This window comes from Paroedura picta, chromosome 1 (assembly GCF_049243985.1).
Source record: "Paroedura picta isolate Pp20150507F chromosome 1, Ppicta_v3.0, whole genome shotgun sequence".
Classification (NCBI taxonomy): Eukaryota; Metazoa; Chordata; class Lepidosauria; order Squamata; family Gekkonidae; genus Paroedura; species Paroedura picta.
Genome location: NC_135369.1, coordinates 45,331,320 through 45,350,071, shown reverse-complemented (window position 1 = coordinate 45,350,071; position 18,752 = coordinate 45,331,320). Strand labels below are relative to the sequence as shown.

The window sequence follows — 18,752 nt, the reverse complement described above, 5'->3', positions numbered from 1 at the left end:
ATGAGACTAGAAAATAGAGTATTACAAAGAGATTATATGTTGTCTGGTCAATATCACTTTATCGTCTCCCACAAAATTAGCTGTCTCTTTGCTCTGGTTAGACCTCACATAGAATACTGTGTTCAGTTTTAGGCACCACAATGAGAGATGTAGAGAAACTGGATTGTATCCAAAGGAAGGCAACAAAAATGGTGAGAGGTCTGGAGACTGAGACATATGAGGAAAGGCTGAGGGAACTTGGTCTGTTTATCCTGCAGAGAAGATGACTAGAGGTCATGCTTTGGGCTGATCCTGCGTTGAGCAGGGGGTTGGACTAGATGGCCTGTATGGGCCCTTCCAACTCTGATTCTGTGATTCTGAGGTGATATGATAACCATCTTCAAATACTTGAAAGGCTGTCAAATAGAGCAGGGGTAGTCAACCTGATATAGAGGATGGAGCAGAGTTGTTTTCTGTTGCCCCAGAAGGTCGGACCAGAACCAGTGGGTTAAAATTAATGCAACAGAATTTTCGTCTAAACCTCCGGAAGAAGGTCCTGATAGTTAGAGTGGTTCCTCAGTGGAACAGGCTTCATTGGAAGCTTTTAAGCAGAGGCTAGACAGCCATCTGACAGATATTCTGATTCTGTAAAGTTAGGCAGATTGTAAGTGGGTGGGCAGAAGGGATTGTGTCCATGCTTGGCTCTTGTGGCCCTTTCCTGTATGCCCAGGGAAATGCCAATCACCACTTTGGGGTCAGGAGGCAAATTTCCTCCAGGCCAGTCTGGCCATGGATTCTGGGTTGTTGTTTTGTTTGTTTGTGGGGAGGGGGACATAATCTGGGCATGGAGTTGGAGTCACTGTGGGTACGCAGGTAGTTGTGAAATTCCTGCATTCTGCAGGGGGGTTGGACTAAAGGTAAAGGTAAAGGTATCCCCTGTGCAAGCACCGAGTCATGTCTGACCCTTGGGGTGACGCCCTCTAGCGTTTTCATGGCAGACTCAATACGGGGTGGTTTGCCAGTGCCTTCCCCAGGTTGGACTAGATCAGGGGTAATCAACCTGTGGTCCTCCAGATGTTCATGGACTACAATTCCCATGAGTCCCTACCAGGGTTTGCTGGCAGGGACTCTTGGGAATTGTAGTCAATGAACATCTGGAGGACCACAGGTTGACTACCCCTGGACTAGATGACCCTGGAAGTCTCTTCTAACTCTATGATTCTTGTTCTCGCCCTCTCAAGCTAGATGCTTCACTACGTTTTGGGACTCAACTCTTTGTGGGTGAACTGGTATTTTCCCACTTTTACCTTCTGTTTGGTGCTGATGGGCTGAGACTTCAGTTTCTCATCTTTAGACCTGGAAATCCTCAGGAACTGTTTCAGGTCTCCCTAGTAGGAAAGAAAAGTAACACTATTTTCAGAACCTGGGCAGTAAATGTTATAAGGAAATAAATCACATAAGTTCACTGGCTCCCAGGGGCCTACGAATTTTCTCCTTCTAGATCTATCCCCCTCCCAAACAGTGGCCCTGTATGCTGCAGTTAAAGGCTTCTTGGTTTAGCAATTCAATTCCAACTTAAACCTAAATACTAACAACAACAACAACAATAATAGTGATGATATATAGTATATATAATAATAATAAAATTCTTATTTTAAACCCACCCTTCCAATGTTTCTCAGGGTGGGTAACAACGTTTTGTAAAGACACCACATATAAAGTTAAAGCAATATTAATACACATGCCCGCAACTACTATTCCAGGTAGGGTTTTTGGTATGAGCTGATCTTCCATTTTCTCCTAGTTATGGTGACACTGGCATTTATTGAGGGATTCAGATGAATGTTATTTCGGGCCATAATTGTATGTCAATCATTGCTCAACATGCAAGCTGGGGGAAAGGAAGAGAAGGGAGGGGAAAAATGAGTGGAAGGATCTGAAACTAGTTCATGTCGCAAACTGTGACTTGTTTGTGATTTGTGAATGCAGCCAAAATATACATCTGGTCTCCAATTTAACAGAGTGAGATTTAATGGCAGAAGCTAGCATTCCCCACCTCCCAGTTTGGTACCAAAGGGTCATCAGTGACTTTGCCCCTGGATGGCATGCCCAGAATCCAGCTAGCCCTCTGATTTCCACTTGGATGGCTTCAGAAGGGGGCCAAGTTGGTCTGCAGTAGAACAGCTAAATTCGCATCCAGGAGCCCCCTAGAGACCAACGAGGGTTTCAGGTTACGAGCTTCAGTGAGGTATCTGACGAAGGCAGCTTTGTAAAGTTCAACCCCCTAAAATCTTGTTAGTCTCTAAGAGAGCCAGCTGGGTGTAGTGTTTAGGAGTGCAGACTTCTAATCTGGAGAGCCATGTTTGATTCCGTGCTTCCCCACATGCAGCCAGCTGGGTGACCTTGGGCTCCCCACAGCCCTGATAAAGCTATTCTGACCAAGCAGGAATATCAGGGCTCTCTCAGCCTCACCTACCTCACAGGGTGTCTGTTGTGGGGAGAGGGAAGGGAAGGCGACTCTAAGCCGCTCCGAGACTCCTTCGGGTAGAGAAAAGCAGCATCTAAGAACCAACTCTTCTTCTTCTAAGGTGTTACTGGATTCAAAACTATTGGGTTTCTTATCCTCGCAGTCTCCATCTATTCCCAAATTCCCATCACCCAGAAGCCTGTTTCAAGAAGTGGGTATACAATGCATTTGCTAAGCTATCCAGTTTTTCCCCCTCCCTGCCCTCATCATATTGGGGGAAAGCCTCTGTAAAAGATGAAAACTCCTAGCAGACTGTCACCTACCAGATCCACATATTCCAGAATCATGTAATGAGGCTCTGTCTCCCGGCACAGGCCCAGCAGTCGCACCACGTTGCTGTGGTTCAGTTTGCCAAACATCTCAAACTCTCGCCTGAAGTCCAGCTGCAGCTGTTCATCCCTTGTCTGAAGGCTCTTGACTAGGACAAGCACCTCGGCCTCACTGTCTTCAATGCCTTTGGCCTTGGCCAGGAAGACCTCTCCAAATTCACCCTTTCCTGGAAGAAGAGGTCCACCTGTCTCTGACTGCTGATCAGAGCCAACACAATGCAAGCAGGAAGTGGAACATTCCCATTTTTAGGCTTACAAAAGGGTTTGAAAGGCATTTACCCATTATTCTGAAAAAAGGACCAAGCTCTCTTGATCTATCATCAAGAGTGACTTCGCAACCAATGGTGCAATGGTTTTTAGCACTGTTTAACTTACAGAGCGATAACAACAAAAACATCAAATAGTCAAGCACCATAAAGAATATGGCCTCTGTGTAGAAGCTTGCAGGCCACGTTGATCCAAAGCAGAATCAGATCACAGAAGTCATTTAATGCCTTTTATTAGAACCGAACAAAATGACACTGAATTTGAGACATCCCATTTTTTCCATCCCCATTCCTCTTAAATCACCCAGCATGATGATCCAGCAGAGTTCTGGAGAATCCAAAAGCTTGCCCTCTATCTTGTATCCTTTCTGTTGGTCCCAGTAATAAGGATTATCACAGTAATATCTGGTGTCAAAACCTGGGGGCGTCTGTGGCACAGAGGGCATGTCTTCAGCCTCAGTGGGTGTACCGAGTCTCACCCTGGAACCGTACACTGTTTTTTCTGGCCAGTGAGGTGATCTGGAAACTAGGCAACTGGGGAAAGCACCTGTTCTTTGGAAGAGGGGGAAGCAGGTTCCATCCTCCTTGAGAAGAAGAATCCCTACACCCAATCTGGAACATCCTCTTTTTGTGTTAGCTGACTGGCTATAAAAGGGGCCCACCCTCTGTCCTTTTCTTAGGACCAACCAAAGTGATTCATACTCCCTGAAGTATGCCACTAACCATGCCACTATCTGGGGAGGGAAGGAGAGAGGCAGCAGATGTACTGCTTGCACTCACTGGCATGCAAGTATGAAGTAGAACTTTGCAGCATACCTAAATTGGTGATTGTCTGCAAACTGGAGCGGGGGAAATGCATCTTATCACTGGCGCTGTGCCTCTTGCTCGCAGACGAGCTGCTGCCAAGGTTCGTCAAAGCCACCTCTTCTTGGATTTCAGCAGTAGTCTGCCCATTTTGCAACAAAGTGCCCCCTATGAAGAAAACACATTTTAAGAACATCCGGACATTCATGCATATTACAGTAAAGATTCTCAGCAATTTATTATTTTATTTTAACAATTTGTATCTTGCCTTCTTAAATCAAAGGCGGTTCACAGACAAGAAAATGATACAACAATATAATGAAATTCATCAACAAATCCACTGCAACCAACATAATATCCCTGCACTAAACCATAACCAACACCAGATTAAACCAATTCCTGTAGATTAGAAGCTTGCTTTAAAAGTGCTGTCTTGTAACTCCTTCAAAAATTTAAGTGGATTTTCTTTCCCAGCTCTACAGAAAATGAATTCGAAAGGGCAAGAGCGTCCTGAGCCTTGCTGCTACAATTCTGCCCCATCAGCATGATAGTACATGTTGAATTTATGAAGATATATATACCTTCATGGATGAAGACATTTGAAAACGAGTACTTTTAAATCTGGAACCTTGTATTGGCATTTTGACTCCCACTGCTACAATTGTTACATGATAAACGAGGAGAAGAGCCTCTTGTGGGGCAGAATGGTAAGGCAGGAGACATGCAGTCTGAGAGCTCTGACCATGAGGCTGGGAGTTCAATCCCAGCAGCCGGCTCAAGGTTGACTGAGCCTTCCATCCTTCCGAGGTCGGTAAAATGAGTACCCAGCTTGCTGGGGAGTAAACAGTAATGACTGGGGAAGGCACTGGCAAGGCCACCCTGTATTGAGTCTGCCATGAAAACGCTGGAGGGCGTCACCCCAGGGGTCAGACACGACTTGGTGCTTGCACAGGGGATACCTTTACCTTTAAACGAGAAGAAGCTACTGAGGAAATTGATTTTTATTGTACAGCTCCACATTGGTTCTTTTCTTCATTGCTGAGAGCACTAATAGAGCAATGGTTGCTGACTTGATCCTAGTAGGTGGGTGAGTGAGCTAACATGGACATAGCATGTGGGGCACTACCTATGAAAGGTTTCGTAGGTCAAAACCAGAACTCTGATTTTGATGTCAACAGCAAAACTGGAAGACAATGCAGTTGTAGCAAAAGCTGGAATGTGGTGTTGACAGCCACCAATAAACCATAATCTTGTGTTGCCTCTGAGAGAAACCCCTAAGTACTTCACAAAGGGGGCCGTTTTAATTGGATAAGTCAGCTGGGGATAATGGAAGGTGGTCCTGGAATCTCCCTTTGCAAAAGAATACATTCTCCAAGTAGCCCGGCTTGGTCACTAGGGGGTGCTGCTGCCACACCATTAGGGGATGAGTGTGCCCTGAATCAGATTTGGCAACCTTCCCATCCCTGAAATTTGATTACTTTCTCTTGCTGCTGGGCCTATTGCTAGCAGCTCCTGACAGATACCCCTCATGGTTATTTCATAACCCTCCAGCAGTTAGATCAGAATGTATCATGATCCCTCTGCGGTAGAGGCAGAAGGAAGGCGCTGCTATCAGTAGCAATGGACTAATAGAATATTCTGGACAGCTCTTGCATTCTCAAAGGAGCCCACCGATTAAATTAGGCTTGAACGGAAAAGGCTGGAGAGACAACATAAGCTGCTTAAAGGTAGGAGGCTGCAATCTTCAAAGACAGACAAGGAATGCGCACAAAGCCATTATTTCCTACAGTTTATTCTCAAAGCCCGAGGGTATTTCAGAGAAGCCCATTAAAATGAGCACTAAAGTAATTCAAATTTTCCCCTCAGTTAGTTACTTCCAATTAATTGTGACCACTGCAAGGATTCACAGATTTTGGAATAGTTTGGCAAGGACAGGGAGAAGGCAGGAAGGACTATGAGCTACAGCACATGCCTAAAATTGACTTAATATAAATGTGAGTCAACTTTTTTCCCTATTAAAGGAGCAGGCAGAATTTCTTCCTGTTGCATTCTCCTCCTAAAAGCCTGAAGGACGGGAAACATGCTACCTGAAAATAACCAACACAGATGTGGGAAAAGCAGGACAGACTAGGAGCTTCAGCCAATTACTAAAATTGACTTAATGTAAAGGTGAGCCTGAGGTTGTAGTAGCGCCCCCTGATGGGCCGGTGAGATACTTCATTGGAGAGGCGCCCCCTGCTGGTCAGAGGCCTCTGCCAAGGTACTCAATCTGAAAACTGATATGGAAAGTTGGGGCTGTAACACCAGTGGGTCTTCCACATTTATTAAGATTGGTGAAGGGGATTACAGAAGGCAACTAAGGGATAGGAACCAGGCACTTTATCACACTATCCTTGGAGGACTCCTCTGCAATACTGTCTTCTTCCTCCTCGTCCTTCTGACTAAAGTCTTCCCTCTCTGCACAGACCGTTTGCCTCCCTGGCCTTCTGTCTTCCCACTTTTCTCTCCTGCCTCCTCCGTCTTGTCTTAGTTCCACACACCTTCCCCCCCTTTGCTTTCTCTCCACTTCCTCTGTCTCCGCTTGCCTCTCTCTCTCTCATCACTGCCACCTCACCTTGTACGCCCTCTTCTCTTTTACCCTCCCCTGGCTTCCCGATTGTTCCCCCCAGTCAGCCCCAGGTGAGGTTACGGTAACCTCGCCCTTTTTCTCCCTCTCTCGCTAATACCACTATGCTCCCCTTCCTAACCAGGACCCAGAGACTCCATCTTACCATTCAAACACTCCATCTCAGGCTCCTCGCCCTCTGGCTGCTTTTTCAATCTCTTTGCCTTTCTCCTCTTCTTGCAGTAGAACATGAGTCCCAGCACAATGATGATGTATGCCACCGCAGCTCCAACTGAGAGTCCTATGGTCTGAATCATCTTATATGGAGTGTGGTTGTTGGGAGCATCGCCTCGCTCTGCAATGGGTTTGTCTGGAAGTTGGATACCAAGATTGCATAAGACAGAGCATGCTGCTGCCTCCACAACGAAGCAACATACAGACTGGCTGTGTGGAATGGTTCATGACCAGCATGTTCTTTACATGGATTGAGGAAGGGTCCTTCTCACAGCATCGGCTGTGCTGACATATGCTGACTCTAGGAAAAGATGTGAACTTAAGAGTTTCTTCTACACAGAAGGAATTATATAGAGCAGGGGTAGTCAACCTGTGGTCCTCCAGATGTCCATGGACTACAATTCCCATGAGTCCCTGCCAGCATTTGCTGGCAGGGGCTCATGGGAATTGTAGCCCATGGACATCTGGAGGACCACAGGTTGACTACCCCTGATATAGAGCCCAGTAACTGTATTTGGAACAGCACTATACTGAGTTTACCCAAAACAAAAATTATCTTGAACATGTGACAACCTCTGCCTGAATATTATACTTATTATTGTAAACAAAAACTTATTATTGTAAACATTTGTAGCTTCTATGCAAACGTAAGACACAGCCCTCTCTTTTTCTCAATAGCAAACCATGGGAAAAACTAGTCTTCCTTTTGGGTGAATTCAGTAATTGCTATATAAAAGGCTGGTGAAAATATGGTTCACTGCATCTATTTCGTTTATATTTATGCAATAGCACATCAACTCAGAAGTCCTATTATAATAAGTCACATTTGTGCCAAGGAAAGCCTTCTCTGAATGTAGCTTATAGTTTGAATCTTTGAATCTTTAATTTAATCTTTATCTAAGATTCCCTGCTAAACAGATTGACTATTAACTATAACACTTCCATAAACCAACCAGTGGAAGGAGGAAAATTCACTGAATATTTAGAATATATAACGAAACAGGAAAAAACAGGGGAAACAAAAGAAAAATGGAGGAAATGTGTAGAAACAAAACAGAAATAAATGGACACTTAATAGGAAAGAAAAATTGGGAATCTGTTGTAGAATTGTATCTTACTTATCTTTAACCTGCTCCTAGCGGAGTGGATTAAATAATCGGTTAAGGGCCCCGAGGGTGGGCCCTGTCCATGATGAGGAAGGGTGCCCATAGGCCCCTTCCTCCGGACTGACACTCGGAGGGCCCAATCGGCAGGCACGAAGCACCTGCCGATTGGTCCCTCCGAGTGTCAGTCCGGCGGCAAGGGATGCAGCTCGTGATTGGTCTCTTGCCGCTGCCATGACCCCTTCCAGCTTCCCTACCTGCCGCTGCTCGCCGCCATTTCCTCGATCCGATGTGGCCCGGACGGACGCTGCCTCGTGACGCGCCCTGCTGCCACAAGCTGCTGTGGCCCGGCCATGGCCTCTGTGCCGCCTGGCCCTCCCCCACACTGCTGGGAGCGCACCGCCACGCCACCTGCCGCACCGGCTGGTGCCCGCCCTCCCACCCTCCACTGCCGACCCAGCCGCCCACATCCAGGCTTCCTCACCACAAGGCAGGACTCGCTGCTGGACCGCGCCTCCCCAGCCCCACTAGCACCTGCTGCATTAAGCCTGCAGCGGGCTTATTTACTAGTTCTATATAAATTTAAGTTTTGGTTTTAAGGAATATAAAAGGAAAAGATTTCTGGAGAATATGTTGTGCTAAAAACTTGAAATAATCCTAATAACATCTGAATGAGAACATGTAGGTACGTGTACATAACCTAACATGCACATATTAAGTTACAACTAACTTTATGTGCAATTGTTTTACTCAGGTTTGACCCTCCTTCTGAATACGGACAAAATAAATCACATTTGCCTTTAAATGTAACACACGCTTAACTTAGTGTAGCATTTAGAGCAGTGGTTCTCAACCTTCCTAATGCCGTGACTCTTTAATACAGTTCCTCATGTTGTGGTGACTGCTAACCATAATATTATACAAGTGTTCTTTCACAGAAATTAAACTGAAACTGACCAATGGCATGAAGATCCATTGTTCATGATTGCATATATTGGGTTTTTTTCAGGGGCGCTGCTGGTGTGGCTGGCGGCCGAGCATGGGCACCTGCAGGAGCAGCAACACTGGTGGCGCTCCCTTGGCCAAGCTGCTCACCCTGCCACAAAAGGGTCGTTCGACCCCCAAAGGGGTCCCAACCCCCAGGTTGAGAACCACTGATTTAGAATGTTTTGAGGTATGCATCTGTGATTCATATTAGTGTTTTGAGATCGACCCCATTAAAATATATACCAGTTCAAGAATATTAAGCTTCAGAGCTAACCACTGGTACCATATAATGTTTCAATGAACCTGAAATAGCCGGATGCAGAACACCCTGCCCCACTATCTACATTTTCTTGTAAACCATATCAGTTGTTATAATCAGATTCAGAGCTATTCCCTTAGAAGTCACTTTCCTACATTCCAGACACTGTAGCACCATCAAATGGACATTCCCTACCTACAACATAGAGAAATGCGTCATGATCCTTGATGTTGCAACTGTTGCCAGCAATACAGGTGTACTTTCCAGAGTCTTCTGTGGTGACATCGTATATTATCAGAGAGCCATTGGGCATAATCTGGATCCTGAAAGCAAGGCAGAAAGAGTCTGACATCCACTAGTAAAGTCAACATCACAAAATCCTTTGTTCCATAAGCAGAAAACAACTGCAGTACTGAATGACATCTAAAAGAGTATCAATTGTGAAGGACCTCATTATGGGGTCAGTTAGCTATGGTTCTAGATATACTCTAGATCCAACACTTCAACTATGCAGATGAGTTGTTCAGAGTACAACTTATGCTCTGGTTAGTGGGATCAAAAGAGTCTAATGGGGAGGGAGTACATTACCTGGGTAATAACTTCTCAGGTTCAAGAATCCTATTCTTCCCTTTCCATTGGATTTGTGGTGCTGGGTCACCCTCAGCTTGGCACTGGAACATGGCTGTATGTCCCTGATACACTGTGGTATCATCTGGCTTCACTTTAAAACTTACGAAAACTAGAATACACAATGAAAAATCGCCCTAAGCTGAGACACTAAACTGTATGTTTCCTTGAACAATCCCCAAGAACACAATGGAAAGGACACCCCTGGATGGAAAAATCCCACAGTATATTTCTTAAAGCCTTAATCTGCAGAAAGGGAGCTCAACACAGACTACAAGGTACAGGTACATCCACTCTTTCCCAAAGGAGGGGAAAAACAAAATATTAAGACAAATAGCTGCAGGAATCTAAAAGTGCCAAGAAAAGAGTACAAAGAAAATCATCTTTTGTTAGTGACTGAAAAGGAACCATTGTGATCCTGTGTGAGTATCTATAACTTCAGTAAGTATGAGATCTCATTCATTCATTCATTCATTCATTCATTCATTCATTCATTCGTTCGTTCGTTCATTCATTCATTCATTCCATTTATATACCTCCCTCCCATGATGCTCAGGGCAGTTCACATAAAATGTAAAGGACAGGAACATTACAGAGAAATCGGTAACCATAAGTAACAATCAGGCAATAATAAACAGTGGGAACAGTAAATTTATAACCAAAACATACAAATGGACCCATAACTGGTCAATTCAGGCATTGGATTACATGGGAGGGAGATTTGGGAGCCCAGTGGAGGATGTTGGTTCCGGTTGACCTCAACCAAATGCCTGGCAGAGGAGCTCCCTTTTGCAGGCCCTGCAGAACTGCTCTAGGTCCATTAGGGCTCTGATCTCCTCTGGGAGCTCGTTCCACTAGGTGGGGGCCAGGACAGAGAAAGCTCTGGCTCTGGTTGAGGTCAAGTGAGCTTCCTTTGGGTCAAGAATTACCAGACAGTTGGAGGTAGCAGAATGTCAGGCTCTTTGAGGGGTGTAGGCAGAGAGGCGGTCCCTCAGGTACAATGGTCACAGATAGCGTATGGCCTTAACGGTGATTACCAGAACATTAAGTCTGATCTGGAATTCAACTGGCAGCCAGTGCAGTTGTTGGAGAATGGGCTGAATGTGGGACCTCCATGGTGTTGCTGTGAGGATACTGACAGCAGCATTCTGGACCAGCTGTAGTTTCCAGATCAAGGTTAAAGGCAGGCCTACATAGAGCGAATTGCAGAAGTCCATTCTAGAGGTGACTGTCAAATGGATCACTGTGGCTAGGTGTTCCTGGGCCAAACAGGGTGCTAATAGTTTGGCTTGGTGAAAGTGGCAGAAAGCCAGCTGCGCTACTCTTGTGACCTGAGCCTCAATAAGAGTGAGGCATTGAGGATCACATCCAAGTTCCTGGTGGAATGAGCCACTGATAGCTGCACTCAGTCATCAAAACTAATGCTTTGGATCTCATGCTATGTAATACAGCAGCTCTAGAAAGAGGACATTTCTCTTCTCCTCTCCTGCTGCAGCCTGCCATACCTCCCAGAATCATGCACCCTGGGGTTGATACAAGGTCGGATCTCCAATGTGCATGGGGGAATCAGTGAAAATTATTTTCAACCTTTTTCACTGATAGAAGACGCCTTCTACTAGTGAAAAATTTAGCTAGGATCCAATGCAATATATAGAAGTATTTTTAATACTGGAAGATCTATAAACTCTTAACCACCAAACAGTTTTGCTTCAGCCTTGTATTAGCTCAGAAAACTAAAAAATCTGGCCACGGAAGGGCTCCCAGTTTCCAAGAACTAGCTGTTTCCTCTGATAAGTACCTGCCACTGTGAGTTGAACCATTGCTCTGATCTCTCCCTGTGGGTTATTGGAGGCAATGCAAGTGTAGTTGCCAGCATCATTTCTTGTCACTTTATGAAAATGCAGGATCCCACCATTGTGACTGACCCGTGTTGGCAGGGTGCTTCCATCTGTGTAAGTAAGTAGAGACTGCATTAAATTATTTTAAAGGAGTTTTTATTTGTTTAAAAAATGGTAGTTTGTGTACTGGAGACTACAAGTGATGGGAAATTTTATAATTGTTCACAAAGGAGATTAAAATTGAACTCAAGACACTGGGCTTTATTCCTCCCCTTGCAAAACAAGGGGGATAATATCAAGTGTCTTATAGACCTTATGAACTGGAGGTTTCATGCCAGGCTGCAGGTTGGAGTTTTAGTTGTGGCAGGTTGCCCCACCTCTTCCTGCACCCACATGGGGGAGCGTTTGACCTGGTGCACCTCATCCACCCCCTATTTGTGCTCCTGCATGGGAGCTGGGGCAGTGAAGTTCCCAGTGCATAAACGGTCAGGGGACAGGCATGAACTCCATTTTTTGCATTTTGGTTAGTGGTTGAACCATGAAATGAATTACAAACTGATATCTGTTTATGACCCCTGCTTTCTGCTACCTGCTGCTTTTGGTGGGAGGATAGAATGCAGGGGTTTAAATGACATTTAAACCCCTGATTTCTGCTCCCTGCCACTCAGTTGTTTTTAATAAAGATAAGAAAGCTTCTAGGCATTTCAATCCATACTTTCCACTCTTCATGAACTACTACAAACTGTCTTAAAATCTGTGAAAGGTTTGTGGTGGCTCTTCAGTTTGAGAACATCGCTTCACGAACCACAAACTGGCCAAAATTCATTACAAACTTCAGTTCCTGAGCCAGTTTATGACTATGCCTAATTTTATAGACAGTGCAATAGGATAAGGCTTTGTCAAAAAACAAAACCTTGTGTATCCTCTACCCTCAAGCATGCCTCCTTACCACTTTTAATCCACCGGATTGTAGGCTGTTCCAGGCCTGTGGCTGAACAGGATACTGTGACCTCTTTATCAAACTCAACACATCGCTGGGGCTGAGGAGGAGGGGTAAATTTCAAGTTCTCTGTAACAAGCAAAATTATCTAATTACATCCATGGATGTACGAAGAAAATCCCATGAAAATCACCTACCTACTTACATCTTATGCAAAAGGGGTTGTCCTCCAAGGCAATAAGAGAACCAAGAGCAGGACCAAAGTTTGCAGAGGCTTTCAAGTTCTCCTGCCATTCTCATGAGAGGTGGTGTATGCAGGAGATATAGACTCAAATGTAGCAACCAGATCCCTCCCAGTATTACATACCAAGAACATGTACACGAACTTGTGCTTCAATGCTCCCTGCTGGAGTGCTGCTCACACATTTGTACGTTGTCCCATCATATACATCCACATTGTTAATGCGCAGTGTCCCATTCTCAGCAATGTCAAAACGAGAATCCTGCCAGAAATGAAAATGGGGCATGAAGGCCTTTAGACTCCAAAGACCCAAACGAAACACATTTCAGAGCTGGTTTCTCCAGCAGCTTACACCCTCCACTTCTGATAGCCAGAGCTGCAGCTGAGCCTACAGATTCAAAGTAGTCATTCACCTATAACTTCTCCAGCTCCTCCAAGAAGACATTAGTGCACCCCTGACCTGCTTCAGGAAAGGATTACTAAGGGATGAATCAGAGGAGTCCTGAAATTTGACACATTTTTATCTCTAAAAACAGAACATAAAAAGTTGAAAGACTGTTTTGGAAGTATGAAAAAATTCTGCTTCAGGCCCCAAGGCTGAGTTCATGGAACCTCAAGTGCCCCTTTTCCACCTGGCCCCTTTCCTTCCACCAGCATTTAAGGTTCTAGTTGATTCTTGCCTGCAAAAAGAAACAAGACACAGTTTCCACAACTACCATACAAAAAGGGGGGATTAAAAGAAAACTGCAAATGAAAGCCTGTCTAGTATGATGTCAGTTGCCTAAACTCATCTTCCTTTTGTTGCATTTTTATAAAAGGGCTTTTAATTGTATAACGGGATTAAGCCAGTTGGAACCTGATATGTAAAACCACAGGACACACTCAGCTGTTAAACTGCAGGACCACACAAGGGCAGCTGACTGGGACCCACCTTATCAGTATAATTTTGGCTGCTTAGCTCTGATGAAATATGCGTGCAGACTCTTTTGGGGTATGAATAGCTCTCCTTCCTCAAACCCTCATTTTGAGATAAACACATGACAAGAGCAACAGCAGCTCTCTCCTTGGACTGCACACTTGAACAAACACTCACCAATCAGTAACTGAAGATCTTGAGTCTGGAAGACTCCACCCCGGCTCTAATACCCGGGGGGTGCAGGCAAGCTCTTTCCACTATCACTTTCCCCACCGATAGAAACCTCTAGGCGAGGTCCAGCTCCAAACCCCTTAATAGGGTCTTTTAAGACAGAATGATGGCAAATCAAGAGCAAAATACAACCAAATGAAAGGCGTCCATGGGAAAAGTTGGAAAATATCAAAGGAAAACGGAGACAATTTGATAGAATTAGCAGGTTATTCACCTCTAGTTTTATACCAAGTGCAAGATAATGTAAGTCTACAAACAGGGAAATTTGCTCACAGCAAAAGAAGAGAATCAAGGAGAAATCTGGGGATGATAGGAACAGGAGAACATGTGTTGTTTAGATTATAGCAACAATCAGTTAAGGAGATTCAATGACACATCAGGTGTGCAACTAATTCCACAGAGGGACCGAAGGCCCTTATACACTCACCTCTGAAATTGGGATGCCATTGCGATACCAGTTGATACTGGGCTTCAGTGAAGCTTTGCTGAGACAGTGAAGATAGGCTGGTTTACCTTCTTCCAGCTGAACATCCTTAGGCTTTATCACCCATGTTGGTTTTGCTAAAAAGAACAGCAGAGGCCCAGTTCAAACTGACTCAGTGCGAGAAGACTCAAGCACATGTCAAGTGGCTGTCTGACGCAAAGACTTGCTGAACAGGCAGCCCAAGCCCTACAGCACCTTAGCCTGCAACAGAGGTCATCACTACACATGGTAAAAACAATCATGGTAGACTGATGAGCAAAGACTGTGCTTCAGCCCTCAACTTCAGCATCAGGCTCGTTTGTCTCCAAAGAATCAAACAAGTCTGCTGTCTTTTCCCATCCATTGTGTTTTGTGATTACTAGAATGTAAGATATCTTCTCTTTTTCCCATTCCCCACTACCTATGATTTTTATTCAAAGAATAACAGACAGTACTCCCTCTGTCCTTTTAATTATACACAACAGAACCTGCTTACTGGCTACTGTGATGATCTGATCTTGCTTTTTTTCTCCAGCCTTGTTTGCTGCATGGCAAGTGTATATCCCCGCATCCTTTTCAGTAATGCCCTCAAAGATGAGTTCTTCTGCTTCTTGCCGCACTCTGCCGGTAGTGGGGACCCGAACACCATCCTTTTCCCACCAAATATGGGGTTCAGGGACTCCCCGAGGAGCATAGCAGATCACACGCTGTTCTGTATTGTCTATGAAAGTCTTGGGCTCAAGTGAAACCATGTCGTGAATCTCTGGGGAAAACACAGGTTCAGAGATTAGAACCCAGAACAATTTGGAAGGTACTTGGGAGAGGGCTGGGGAAACTGAGAGCTGCAGAAGCAGGCAAACCTCTACCCACCTTCCTGAACAAACTACATTTCCTTTTGTGTGATGTGCAGCTTCAAGAGAAACAAAGAACCAGCCCTGTCTCACCCAAGTAAGAAACGCCTACCAAAGTAGGCAAAGACCATTTGGCTCATACCTGCCAGCTGAAGAGTTGCTTCCAAAGTGACAGGCTTCCCTCTTTGTCCACGGCCAACGCATTTGTAGATCCCAATATTACGTGGTTTCACCTGAGGTATCAGCAAAGAGCCGTTGGAAAGGACCACAGTCCTTTGAGAACCCGGAGAAAAGACAGAGGTCAACCACTGAGCAAAGCAAAAATGCTTGCAGACATTCAATAATGTCATCCATCACCATGATGCCTCCCCACACTATGCCTTGTGCTGAGAACAAGGGAAAGGGGATGGTGGAGAAGAGGACAGGATCTGTACATAGGAGACAAGGTAGCCCAATTTTCATATAAGAAAGACGCTTGAAATTTTAAGAAGAAAAAAACAAGTTCATTGGTCATTAGCATTATGTAGCCTAACTAGTATCAAAGCCCATTTTAAAAATAAGCTTTGAAAGGGTGTGAGAGGGCAGCTGGGGCTCCCTTTTGCCCGCAAAGTGGGCTACAGGGAGTGGAAAGCCCCCTCCCACTGCTGTCAGCGCTGCCACGGGAGGCTCCCTTTGGCCTGGGAAGCGCTCTCGCCATAATGAGAGTGCTTCCCAGGCTAAAGGGTGTGGAAATACCCCACCTGCTGGCAGCAAAAGGGCTTTGCAGCCCACAGGGAGGCTCCAACCCCCCCCCTCCGGCTCCCTCCCAGCAGAAGTGTAACTGCGGGTGACAAAGCCCTGTTGTTGCCTCTCTCCTTGTGGGCAACAATGGAGGCCGCAGCCACAAGGCTTCTAGCAGGCAAGGAGGGAGGGTGGGAGCTGGAGGGGGAGAGCCAATCAGGGTGGACCTGGATGGACAAGGCCCTGGACAGTCTCCTCCCAGGTGGCTATTTCCCAAATATAAGGGAGTGAAATAGTGTTAAGGATATATTGTTATTCGAAATGCATAGCATCAAGACAACTTTCAGAACAATTCCACTGAACAGCAGTGCTAAAAAACTTGGATCAACTACTTTGTGTATCAAGCAATATTAAAGATTAACTTTCTTGTATTGTACCTTTCCTTATTAGCATCACCTACCAGTTAGTTTCTTATCCTGAAGACTGCTTACCTGCTCATATTGGAAATAATTTTCCCGTCAAACAACCATTCTTGAGTTGGTGGTGGCACTGCTGTGAACTGGCAATGGAACATGACCTCCTCATTTTTACTGACAATCTGGTTCTCAGGAAGAATCACTGGGCGAGGGAAGCTCTCATCTGTTGGGGGGGACAGACACAGAAAACCAATGATCTCCCACGTGCACTCCTTGCCCACACCCAGCAATGTACTTATTCTCAAAAGAGACAGGTAGTGCAGAAAAAACAGAATATGGACTGTATGCCTCCAGGCAACTGACTAGAATGCAACAGTTAAGTGGGTCTGGTGGGACTTTATTAATTTTTCCCTATCTGCAGGAGTTCCAAGCCTTTTCTTGCATGTACCATATGTAGTAACCTCATGTTACTTTGCTCTTCTGCATTGACTAGACTAGTGGTCCCCAAACTGCGGGCCGCGCCCCGGCGCCGGGCCGCGAAGGCCATGGCGCCGGGCCGCAGCTCCCTCTCCCCGCCCCCCCCCCGCAGTAAAAAACTTCCCAGGCCGCAAGCTTGCGGCCCGGGAAGCTACTTACTGCGGGAGGGCGAGGAGAGGGAATCGGGGCCGGGCTGCGCCCGTGCAGGCCGCGCCCGTGCGGCCCGATCCGCGGGCGCGGCTCGCGGGCACGGCCAGGCGCGGCTCGATGCGCAGGCGCGGCAGAAGCGTGGGCGTGGCCCGCACGGGCACGGTCCCCGCGGGCGTGGCCCGATGCCCTGCCGGTCCCCAGCCTAATAAAGGTTGGGGACCACTGGACTAGACAGCTATTTTCTTCTGAATGACTTCTTTTGCTTTTAGGCATTAAGCACAGTTAGCCGATGAATACAAAATGGAAATGACATATGCAGAATGCACATCAAAAGCAAGTCACAGAAGTCAAAGAAAGGGAAATGTCTGCAAGCTGGGAAACCTTGTAAAACTGGTTGTGATTGCTATTTAAAAGCACTGAAATCACAAAAACTCTTCTGCAAATAAAATAAAATCTGAACATTGGGCTGTAAAAGATATCCCACAGGTAACAAGGATGAAATTCAAGAGTATTTCACCCCAGGAAGGGCTTGTGGTTTGTCACAAACAGAGCCTGCAAAGAATCTTCACACCGTTGTACCTTTTCAGTAAGAATAAGAATAGAAACTGAAAGGACCTTTTAATAACCCATAGAATTGGAAGCCAGCAGATTTATACAGTGTTTCTTAAAGAATATTTAATTATCTTTGTTACTGTGGGCCAAATGTCTCCCTTGCACCCAGCCCTGCAGTGGCAATCTCCACAGTGCTGATGGGGCATGAATGGGATGGCTGAAGCTCCCATTTGAAGGCTTGTTTCACATGTCATGCTGGTTTCACACATATATATTTAGTATTCCAAAACATTATTTCTGATAGGGATAAAAGGGGATCTCGATCGGCTGTAGCTCACAAACAGTCACCCAATGTGGGAAGCATCTATTTCTCTGGCATAATGCATGGAATGTCTCTGAGCCTTTTCTGGCCCCATATGTGGCCCTAAAAATGTAACACTTTCCTGTAAGACTTAATGGTTTCATCCTGCGCCTACTGAAGGCAGTTACCACAAAATCATCTGACAGCACCAACTTCCATTCACCTGTGATGCTGAGTGTGAAGTTGTTGTTGCTGCAAACAGATCCAACGGTATTACGAGCACAGCAATAATAGACGCCGTTGTCGTCTGGGCCTGCACTCCTGAGAATCAGCGTTCGCTCCTTGCTGATGACTGAATAGTTGTTATGATCATTCACAATCAAGGTGCCATCTCGAAACCACTGACTTGTTGGGCTAAGAAACACAGGACAATTTAATAGCTCTGCACAAGCATCAAAATTTACTGATCAAAAAACATCTGACAGAACTTTCTACTTGACTAATGCTTTATCCTAAAACAAAAGGGACCGTCATGGATATACTAATACCAAAAAATATAATAACAATCCCAAGCTATAGTACAAAATTACTTCGTACCAAGAGGTAGTAAGTAAACCACTGGAGCTCATTTGCATTCCAAACCTGCAGCATCCAAACAACATAGAAAATTCGGCCAGAAACAGCAGTGCAAGACTGAGAAGATACACAGAATACCCCTGAATACTTAAAGAGGCTGTAACTCTTTCTACTGCTTAAAATTTTGTTGCAGGAGAAAGATCCCAGGTAAAGAAAGAGACAAAGAAAAACTAAGAGCAGTATTCTCTCTAATCCCCCCCCCCCACTGAGCAGAGCAGCAGTTCACATCCTGAGCAGAATATAACTGCTGTAATCTTAAAACGGGCAATGGGCAGAGGGAGACCAGAATCCCTGAGCAGG

General features: G+C 45.4%; 1 protein-coding gene across 2 annotated transcripts in view; it reads right to left on the bottom strand.

Annotated features, from left to right (window-relative positions):
- Positions 1–18,752, bottom strand: part of PTK7 (protein tyrosine kinase 7 (inactive)) — a 94,687-nt gene that overhangs the window by 4,358 nt on the left and 71,577 nt on the right. The window contains exons 4-17 of one of the 2 annotated variants that reach the window (XM_077336777.1): positions 18,040–18,230; positions 16,412–16,559; positions 15,343–15,473; positions 14,846–15,112; positions 14,314–14,447; positions 12,866–13,001; positions 12,508–12,627; positions 11,519–11,668; positions 9,682–9,832; positions 9,289–9,416; positions 6,677–6,880; positions 3,918–4,073; positions 2,770–3,002; positions 1,287–1,367 (exon numbers count right to left, since the gene is read on the bottom strand). In XM_077336777.1, coding sequence (XP_077192892.1) covers positions 1,287–1,367; positions 2,770–3,002; positions 3,918–4,073; positions 6,677–6,880; positions 9,289–9,416; positions 9,682–9,832; positions 11,519–11,668; positions 12,508–12,627; positions 12,866–13,001; positions 14,314–14,447; positions 14,846–15,112; positions 15,343–15,473; positions 16,412–16,559; positions 18,040–18,230 — 2,230 coding nt within the window. The remainder of the gene's footprint in view (positions 1–1,286; positions 1,368–2,769; positions 3,003–3,917; positions 4,074–6,676; positions 6,881–9,288; positions 9,417–9,681; positions 9,833–11,518; positions 11,669–12,507; positions 12,628–12,865; positions 13,002–14,313; positions 14,448–14,845; positions 15,113–15,342; positions 15,474–16,411; positions 16,560–18,039; positions 18,231–18,752) is intronic. The other variant, XM_077336768.1, reaches the window with a different exon arrangement.